The sequence below is a fragment of the Tenrec ecaudatus genome, chromosome 8, assembly GCF_050624435.1.
Source record: "Tenrec ecaudatus isolate mTenEca1 chromosome 8, mTenEca1.hap1, whole genome shotgun sequence".
NCBI classification, from domain to species: Eukaryota; Metazoa; Chordata; class Mammalia; order Afrosoricida; family Tenrecidae; genus Tenrec; species Tenrec ecaudatus.
This window is the reverse complement of record NC_134537.1, coordinates 95,470,520-95,480,883: the sequence shown is the minus strand read 5'-3', so window position 1 is coordinate 95,480,883 and position 10,364 is coordinate 95,470,520. Positions and strand designations below refer to the sequence as shown.

General features: G+C 43.0%; 1 protein-coding gene across 1 annotated transcript; it reads right to left on the bottom strand.

Annotated features, from left to right (window-relative positions):
- Positions 1-719: 719 nt before the first annotated feature.
- Positions 720-10,364, bottom strand: THAP1 (THAP domain containing 1). The gene is made up of 3 exons (XM_075556594.1): positions 10,039-10,364; positions 5,690-5,885; positions 720-4,016 (listed from the first exon to the last, which is right to left on the bottom strand). Exons 1-3 carry the CDS (start codon positions 10,107-10,109, stop codon positions 3,651-3,653), a joined length of 633 nt encoding a protein of 210 aa, XP_075412709.1. The 5' UTR covers positions 10,110-10,364; the 3' UTR covers positions 720-3,650.

Below are 10,364 nucleotides of genomic sequence, written 5' to 3'. Positions count from 1 at the left end.
TGGATGCTCTACATTAACAGGCAAAGAGTTGCCCATAAGACATGACAAACTAATAATTTATAAATTATCAAGGGTTCATGAGGGGAGGTGGGGAGGGAGGGTTGAAATGGGGAGCTGATACCAAGGGCTCAAGTAGAAAGCAAATGTTTTGAGAATGATGATGGCAACAGATGTGCAAATGTGCTTGACACAATGGACGGATGCATGGATTGTGATAAGAGTTGTACGAGTCCTCAATAAAATGATTTTTTTTAAAAAAGGACATGTGTCAACTAGGTGCTGCCTACAGTGCTCTTCAGTCACTGGGCATCCAAATCACATGATCCCCGCAGGCAAATCTTCCCTTACACACAGGGTGGACTAACTTTTTAAAATTTTGGAGCACGAGTGACAGTTTTTTTCTCTCAAACCAAATAGTTTTTAAGTGTATTATTTTATGACTCTTCACAGCGGTAAGAGGTCAGTTTATGTATGCCTTTCTAAAAATAGACATGATCAGAGAATATTAATTTAAGCTTAAAAAATCAGCATCATATAATTCTTTCAGACCCTTTTCCTTATCATCAGACTTCTAGGAAATTACACTTGAAAGAAAAGCCCTTCATCTCCTTGGATTCCCAAGTAAATAGCTTTGCTAACTATCTATGGATATCCGTTTCTTTACCACAAGGACAAAATTTGAAGTACACAGAACAGGCATATCATTAGTAAACATTATTTATTAAATTGTAAAACTAATTTGGAATATGATAGCTCAAACTAAGAAACAGTTTAAAGTGAATTTTGTACTATAAAGAAAAGGTATAAAAAGAGTGGCAACAGGTTTTATTCTGATCCAGAAATGTACAATAACTGCGTAAACATACAAATGCTAAACACAGACTGAATACCACTTTTCAAGGGTATTATGAGAGATTTCCACAGGGTTGGGAGGTTAGGCAAAGAACCTCCATGTGGCAATGTCAGGTAAGCACTGAACTGCTAAGCATTGGACTGCTAACCACCAGGCCAGCGGTTCAAACCTACCTGTCGCTCTGCGGGAAAAAGATGAGACTCTGCTCCCACACAGATTTTCAGCCTCTGAAACCCTATGCCCAATGATTGTGAGTAGGAATCCAATTGATGGCAGTGATTTGGGGGAAGTTAGATTTCTAGAATCTTCTAGCTCTAAAACTCTGTCTCTACGTACAGTTGTGCCAGTCGATCTAATATTAAGCAGTTCATTGTTTTCACCATTATACCAGATGCTGGCAGTCACAGGTGGGCATTTCAGCACGTGAGCGTTCAAGAAAATCTCCTCTCTGCAAATATGCTGAGGCGTTTCCACCGCATTCGCTCTGGATTGAGACCTTGTCTTTGTCTATTGTACACTAAAGTGTTTCATTGTGCGTGAACAGGATCAGTTAAGCCTTAATCTTCCTTTTCTATTGGCAATGTGGTAACCAATATGCCAGAGTGAAACATTTAATGTTCAATGAATGTTGCATTGCACAATTCATAAATAAGCACCAATACTTTAAACCCCCTGTACTGAGTTACCAGGATGAATCATTTCATTGTAAGCAGTTGGTGCACCTGCTGTTTGCTCAGTTCTCTCCAAATAACAGGGGTTTATGTCTGCAAAGAGAATAGCTTCAGGTTAAGTCACAATGCTAAGATTAAATCATGATGACCACGTCCTACAATCTCAGCTGGATTCTTGGTTCCTGGGAGGAAAAAGAAAATGTGAAAGAGAGACCTCATTTAAATTTTATATAGCATATAGAGATATAATTTTTTTTAATTTTTAAAGGATTTCCATCTACATTTTATTTCTGTTTCCTTATTATCAGCAAAGATACGGGAGTAATTTGGCAAGCAGATCTCCTTAAATACATGAGAGAAAGCTCATGGTGCCAAGCACATCTCAGATTCTAAGAAATGAACATAAAACTGAGAAGTGTTAGTAGCATTGACGTGCCTTTTGCCCAACTTCTTTCAGGAGTCTCTCCCTCTGCAGTGGCTGCACCGCGTAGTGCTGCGACCATGTACTGGCTCAGGATTCCGTTCATTCCCCAAGGGTGATACGATCACTCTGATTCAACATGCATTCTTGGGAAATACCCAATTATCCTGCAAGAATTGCTAGAGGATTGAAAGGTGAAAACAAGCTCTTTGGAGGCTTTGTGGTTTCAAAAACGTTACGAGAATCAACAAAGCATAAAAGGCTCATTAAAATTAATTTGAAATAGTGTTATCTGGAGTTACATAATTCCAAGTTATCTAATCACTATTTTCTATTTTTTAAATATTGGCTCATAAGACAATCAAATCTCCATGAATCATTGTTCTGCACGGGCAGCAGAGCAGTGAATGATTCTGAAAGGCAGGGTTACAAAAGACACTTCTGCTGAACATCAATGTTTCACATCTTTAATACTGTCTCAGGAGGTCTAGTGATCTATTTCAATGCAGTTGGAAGTATAAAAGTAATAATTACCATGGAAACAGTCTAAATCTAAATCGGTAATTCCTTTGGCGACATTCATTTACTTGGAACATATTTCCATCTCAAATATGGGTTAAGTGTCTCACAAAGTCAGAACACAACTCTCAGCCTGAACAGAAACCTCAGAGTTTAAATCTTTACATTCGGTAAAATAAACAGTACATGAGGTTACTTTTGAACACAAATCACTTATTCAAATAAAATGTGATATTTCTAGCTTGTGTCAAAAAGTGAAGTCACTTTTAAATGAAAGCCCTGACTAAAATCATTTCATCGAATCACTCAAAGAATGCCACATGATGATACAAATCAAGTGCTACGAGGTCCGAGTGCAGGTGTGACTACAGCGGGGAACTGGCTGCCCAGGACTCAGGGGTGATAACAGGGGAAAGAGCAAGCTGCGGAGCAGCCGCCCAGTCTCTCTACTTCCCTGAAATTAGTGCAATTTGCTTATTGAAGAATGTTTCTTCCGCTGGAGATCATTTCCAATTTTATAATGTGAAACAGTGGGTGGCTCAGGGGAGGGAGGGATACTTTGTAGTTTGATTTAACCATATGGATCAGATACAGACGCTTCAATTTCTTCTCTAAAATCCACATCTTGTTTTCCGTTAAGTGTTGACCTGCTAATATATTCTTGTCAAGTGATCTGGAGACACTCCAAACTTCTGATTTAAAAAATAAGAATGTGTGACAATGTACATATATTCTGAGAAGTAATGTCTCCTGATCTGACCCAGGCTTCTGATTTAAAATAACTGAGTCCTCTCAATACATTACATTTATTTTCAATTTTAAACTTAAATCACCTTTACTGTACCTTATAGTGCTTCCTTAACTGCTGATACGCTCTTACATTTTTACATTATTTCTATACATACTCAAATATATAAGGCAAAAATTCCCAATCTGAAAAACAATTTACAATGAAGCTCGGAGGTTAGTTTCTAACTTCTAAAATATTTTGTGAAAATGTAAAAACCCTGGAATTAGAAACAAAAAGTTACAATTTTATAGTAGGTCTCTAATTTATTAAAAAAAATATTCTGAATTGTTTTTATACAAGTAGTCAGGTATTGATTCTTCCAATGGCACTCCTTTAATAGGCTAGAAGAGGCTACGTGGTATTGTCCCACTGAAAACCAACACACATTTCCTTTTCTTACTGCATTTCAACGATTTCAAAGTAGTCAGGGGGGAGGATCACGTAACCTTGCTCGGGTACGTCTTTCTCCTTCTGGAAGTGGGCAACCTCCTTTAACTTCTCCAGCTGCCGCTCTTGTCTCCGGCACCGCTGCTGCGCAGTCTTGAGCTTCTTCCTCAGTTTCTCAACTTGCTGTTCCAGCTGATGGATCCTTTTCCTCTGGTGCATTGTGTCTTCCACAGTATAGTTGTGGTCACAGAAAACGGAGAGATTATCGGGGGTCTGAAGAGGTGGCATTAGTAATCCAATAGCAGCATCGACCTGGGAAACGGGTGGTGTCAGGGGCGGCGGGGGAAGCTGTTCTTGGGGCTCCAGGTCTTCCTTCTAAAACAATAACGCAAAAACACCAGCTTCAGAGAACTCATCGGGGGCATTTCAGAAATGTTAGCCTTCTGTGAGAAGTCCTGATACAGAGACATTCCAAAGTAAGAAGATAAGTTCCTAAAGTATTACGTTCACGTCTCTGCCTACAGTGGGATGCACTAAGGGTGGAGAATGATTAGTTATCATTATAGCTAGCTGAACATTCATTTAGTTAAATACTCTAAGCATTTAAAATGGAGGAAAATAAGACTTCAGGCAGCTTCGCAGTCACGCTCACAATGAACCTACAGGACCGTGCAGAACTGCCCTGTGGGTTTGCGAGGCGGTCGCTCTGGGAGCAGAAAGTCCTGTCTTTCTCAGGGAGCCCTTGGGGGTTCCCATCTGCTGACCTTGGGCTCAGCAGTCCAATGAGTAACCACTCGCCACCAAAGCTCCTAGCAGTTAGCATCAGCTTAAAGGCAGTGTTTTCTGAGCGTGAAGTTTCTTCGTGTGAGTACATTTAACTTTAAATTCTTCCATTTTGCCTTTAAAAAAAAGGGTATTTCATGGCGTCCGTTCTGGATCAAGGTGACTCCACATGTGTCAGAGTAGAGCCAGGTGCTCCACTGAAGTGTCAAGGCTGTTCAAGACCTTTGGGGAGCAGATCGCCAGGGCTGTCTTCTGAGTGTTCAAAAACTAGTCAAGCACTGACCTGTCTGCGCCACGCAAGCAGCCCTACAGCACTGATAGCAATGGTTACTATTATTATTTTTAATCATTTTATTGGGGGCTCATACAACTCTTATCACAATCCATACATACATCAATTGTGTAAAGCACATTTGTACATTCATTGCCCTCATCATTCTCAAAACATTTGCTCTCCACTTAAGCCCGTGGCATCAGCTCCTCATTCACCTCCCCTCCCCGCTCCCCCCTCCTTCATGAACCCTTGATAATTTATAAATTATTATTTTGTCATATTTTACACTGTCTGATGTCTCCCTTCACTCACTTTTCTGTTGTCTGTCCTCCAGGGAGGTTATATGTAAATCCTTGTAATCGGTTCCCCCTTTCCACCCCACCCTCCCTCTACCCTTCAGGTATCACCACTGGTCCTGAAAGGCTCATCTGTCCTGGATTCCCTGTTTTTCCAGTTCCTATCCGCACCAGTGTACATACTCTGGTCTAGCCGGATTTGTAAGGTAGAACTGGGATCATGATAGTCGTGGGGAAGGAATCATTTAAGAACTAGAGGAAAGTTGTATGATTTATCGTTGCCACACTACACCCTGTCTGGCTCTTCTCCCCATGACCCTTCTGTAAGGGGATGTCCAATTGCCTACTGATGGACTTTGGGTCTCCATTCCACACTCCCCCTCATTCACAATGATATGATTTTTTTGTTCTGATGGTGCCTGATACCTGATCCCTTCGACACCTCATGATTGCACAGAATGGTGTGCTTTGTTGCTTTTGAGCTAGATGGCCACTTGTTTACCTTCAAGCCTTTAAGACCCCAGATGCTATATCTTTTGATAGCCGAGCTCCATCAGTCTTCTTCACCACATTTGATAGCAGTGGTTATTTACAAGTGATGGGTACCAGGTAACATTTATTTAACACTACGTTGAGTTTACCACAACATGGACTTTTAAACGGAAAGCCATTCAATTAAATTCAACACATATTACCTTGTCATGAGGCTCTGTACAGAGAAATATTGTGGGCACAGCGTTCTCCTTCAGTAACTTGTTGTTACACTCCCTCTTAAAGCAGTCTGCAGTAAAATGCTCTGAGCAAATGCTGCTGTACTTGGTAGGTTTAAAATTTTTTCTTCTGACAGCTGCCTCCCATTCTTTACAAAGACTGGGCCGAGTAAGAGGAAACCTAAAAAGAAAATAGCTTTTAGTTCTCTGACTTTATGTAAAACAAATAAAAAAATGACCCCCTTAACTTTCCTCCTTGGAAAGTGTCTCTTACACTGGAATGACCCATACTATCCTCCACTGTAATGCTGAGGGGTACTGGCTTAAAGAGCAGCTCAATTTCTCTTGCTCCATTCCTAAAGTCTTTATCTTGGTCACACTTAAAATTTCAAGTAACATGCATGCTTACAGAACAAATGTGTTCTTTCTTTTTCACTAGTAAATTTCTGTGGCTGGGAAACACAACTGCCCATTTCTATCTACGATCTGGGTAAAAGAGGTTTCTGCTCCTCTAGACCCAGTCTGACAACATGAACAGATGAAATGTCAATTAACCAAACGATAGGCCAATATGGATAAATAAATACAATAATTTTATTTTGCCTCTTTATCAACTAGAAACTGCCTTAGGCATAGATGAAGAAAAGTAGGAAGAGCAGAGATTTATTGTGGTTTTACTTTACTAGACCAAGGAGTCAGTAAGCTAGCCGGAGTGGAAATAAGTCAGAGGAGGGGGTCCAAGCCTGGCTCCAGCTTCTCTCCCATGGAAGGTGTGCCATGGCCCAGCTCTGCGGTTATCACTCAGAGCTGGCTGATCACCGTGCCTCTTCCCAGCAAGTGCAAGCTGGGAGAAGCCGTGCCTTTGGACGTCCCCGTCAGAAGTGCAAACTACGGCAGATACGACTGCACTACAAACTCTTAAGCTGTTTCTCAGGTTCTCCCAAGATCTTTTCCATCTACTCCCTAAAACACTGTTCTTTCAGAGCAGAGAGAATTACATGTTTAGTCCTTCATTCCATCCAATCATTTGCTTAATTTTCAATAAGAAATCCAGCACTTCTGACCTGTCAATGGCCCCCTAAACTAGTTTACAGTGTCCAGGAGGGGTTTTTCCTGCCTCCTCTGCCCTGTCATTAGAAATGTGAGGAGGGTGAGCAACATAATGCCCAGGATCTTCTCAATACCTCCTGACCTTTCTGGTAGCTTCAAAGTTCTGGAGGGTCAATTTTCTCAGGATCCAGAGATTCTAAGACATCAAGAGATAATTCCAGGATCTTCTGAAAGCATTCTATCCCCTTCTTCTTGGAGAAACACTCGTACCCTCTAGCTCTTCCCATGCTTCCACTCACTGCCAGCAAGTCGAGTTTGACTCACAACAACCCTATACAACTGGGCAGAACTGCCCCTGTGGGTTTCTGAGACTGTTTAACTTTGTTGTTGTTTATAAATATTTTATTGAGGGCCCTTGCAGCTCTTATAACAACCCATACATCAATTATATCAAGCACATTTGAACATATGTCGCCACTATCATTTTCTTTTATTTTAAAATCATTTAAAAAATCATTTTATTGGGGGCTCTTATCACAGTCCATACACACATCAATTGTGTCAAGGACATTTGTACATGCGTTGCCATCATTCTCAAAATACTTGCTCTCCCCTTAAGCCCTTGGTATCAGCACCTCATTTTCCCCCTTCCCTCCCCGCTCCCTGCTCCTTCAAGAACCCTTGACAATTTATAAATTATTATTATTTTGTCATGTCCTACACTGTATCCGATATCTCCCTTCACCCAATTTTCTGCTGTCCGTCCCCCAGAGAGGAGGTTATATGTAGATCCTTATAATCAGTTCCCCCTTTCTAACCCACCTTCTCTCCACCCTCCGGTATCACCATTCTCACCACTGGTCCTGAAGGGATCATCTGTCCTGGATTCCCTGTTCTTGTCGGTACCAGTGTACATCCTCTGATCTAGCTGGATTTGTAAGGTAGAATTGGGATCATGATAGTTGGGGAAGGAAGCATTTAAGAATTACAGGAAAGTTGTATGTTTCATTGTTGCTACACTACACGCTGACTGGCTCATCTCCTCCCGGTGACCCTTCTGTAAGGGGGTGTCCCGTTACCGACAGATGGTAGGTTCTTTGATGCCTGATACCTGATCCCTTCCACACCTTGTGATCACACAGGCTGGTGTGCTTCTTCCATGTGGACTTTGTTGCTTCTGAGCTAGATGGCTACTTGTTTACCTGCAAGCCTTTAAGACCCCAGACGATGTAACTTTTGATAGCTGGGCACCATCAGCTTTCTTCACCACATTTGCTTATGCACCCATTTGTCTTCAGCGATTATATCTGGAAGGTGTGCATCACAGAATGGCAATTTAATAGAACAAAGTGTTCTTGAATTGAGTAAGTACTTGAGTGGAGTTCCAATGTCCATCTGCTGCCTTATTACTAAACCTATAAATATATGCACATAGATTTCCCTATCATCCTATATAAATATATTTACATATGTACATGCCTGTATTTAGAGCTCTATAAATGTCCTTTGCCTCCTAGTTCGTTCCTCTATTTCTTTTTACTTTCCTCTTGTCCCACTACCATGCTTCGCCTTCATTTCTCTCTGTTACATTGCCCTTGATGAATCCCTGCCAAGCCTCTGACACTAACTTTGGATCACTTGTTGTTCTCTTGTGCCTGTATAACTCTTTAAGAGAGTAGAAAACTTCATTTCTCCCTTCCATGCTCTAGGTATTTCCATTCTAAACGGTCTGACCTACACTATATCAAACATTTAAAAAATGCATCACACCCTGCATTAAGAATATATGGTTCCTTCTCCAGAACTGACAGCATGCTTAAACATTTGCATTTGTAATTGCTTAGCTATCAATCATTCAGTATATTACTCGTTCTACTTTCTTACCTATCACTCATTATGTATTTGAGAATTCTTGCCAAGAAAATCTAATGCAAACGTAATAGAATGTGTAAACACTAATCTTGGCTAAATGAAACTGTACTCACATTTTGGAGGCATTTAATGAACACTGACTCATTTTAATTCTGCAGTTTCTTTTCCTATTTGCAAGCCAACGCCTTCCATGCTCCTTCACTGCAGTAGATGCTTCTGTGCACACCAGCCCAGACCATCGGCTGTGGTCCACGTCCCTGGGAGGGTTCTCTCTACGCTCCCGTCTAAGTCACACTGACTCTGGTACTTTATTGCAGTCAGAATTACCATTACCCGTAGTATGCTCCCATCGTCCTTAGTGGGTGCTGTACAGAAAGCTGTACATCTGGCCTCTACCAGAGGCTTTCTCTAAAACTTCAAACAAGAATGTTTGTTCCCAGATGTTGGCCTACTCAGATTTATCAAGAGAATAAACAAGAACAATTGTGAGGATGGCAATTTCATTCTGCTGTGCACAGGGTGCCCGAGTCGGTACCCACTCAACGACACCTAACACCAATATAAATTGACCGGGGCTTCAACCACTGAGGGCTGCTCCAGCAAATGCTTTCTTTTTTCCATTTTTTTGGGGGAATATAACCGTCCTATTTTCCTTGCTTGCACAAGGGCAAAGCAAAGAAGTTGTTTCTGGTCTTTGCTGATGGCGAGAAAACATGTTCATTTTAAGTATTTTCTCCATCAAATGTATGTCCCTGTGAAAGGTGATGGGACATTCTGAAACGGGCAATGGTTGGGCATCCTAAGAACAACTGGTTCAACTGACGTCTACAAGGCAAACGACTCACTTCACATAAATTAATGGCAATTACAAGACCCTCTCTAATCCCGGCCCAAACTTGATTATTGCTGTGACTTCTGGTCGCCCATCCACAAGTGCCTGAGGCGCATACAAAAATCTCTATCTTCCGTCCTGTTTCCTTTTTAAAGGAATGGAATCTCCCCTTAGGACCCATGGGGGCGAATTCCAGCGGGAGCCCGGTCAGGAGGCCTGCGAATTCCAGATATTTCTCACTCAAGGGACTCGAACTCGGCAACTCCAGGCTACGCGCGCATCTCGCCCCCGCGGCCAGTTTTAAGAGCGCGAGAAACGGTCGCCGAAGCCACGGGAGAAGAGCACGCGAAGCGGCAGGGCGCCCGTCCGCCCGGCTGTCGGGGAACTACACCAGCCTGGAGGACACGCCCACCAGTGACCGCCCCGCCCCTTGCCCCGCCCCGAAACCGCGCCGTGCGCCCCGCCCCTCTGATTAGCCCTTGCGCGGACACGCGCCGGGCTCCGCCCCCAAGCTCAACCGGCCGCGCGCCCCCAGCCCTAGGAGATAGGGCCGGAGTCGCGACGCGCGCAGGGCACTTACTTGTGGAAAGAAACGGGCTTGTCCTTATCGTATCTATTCTTGCAGCCGTAAGCGGAACAAGACTGCACCATCCTTCCGGTCCCCAGTCCCTGTACTTCTGCCGCCACCGCAGGCAGGTGGAGCTGCTGTCAATATCGCCGCGGCCCACTCCGACACCCGCGCTTCGGCCGTCGCTTGGGGCAACAGTTCCAGCGATGATCGCCTCACTTGGCGGGGGCTAACGGGCCCGTTGTGGTGTTTGCATTAGCAGGAGGACCACAGCCATCGCTCGCCTCCCATCTCCAAGATGGCGGAGGCAGCTTCAACCTCACCTATCGCGAGGAGTT

Bases quoted from the DNA above. Each gene is read 5' to 3' on its own strand.
- THAP1 (XM_075556594.1), bottom strand. From the start codon at position 10,109: ATGGTGCAGTCTTGTTCCGCTTACGGCTGCAAGAATAGATACGATAAG. The intron at 5,886-10,038 runs GTAAGTGCCCTG...TTTTCTTTTTAG, and splicing joins AAGCCCGTTTCTTTCCACAA to GTTTCCTCTTACTCGGCCCA. The intron at 4,017-5,689 runs GTAATATGTGTT...TTATTGTTTTAG, and splicing joins GTACAGAGCCTCATGACAAG to AAGGAAGACCTGGAGCCCCA.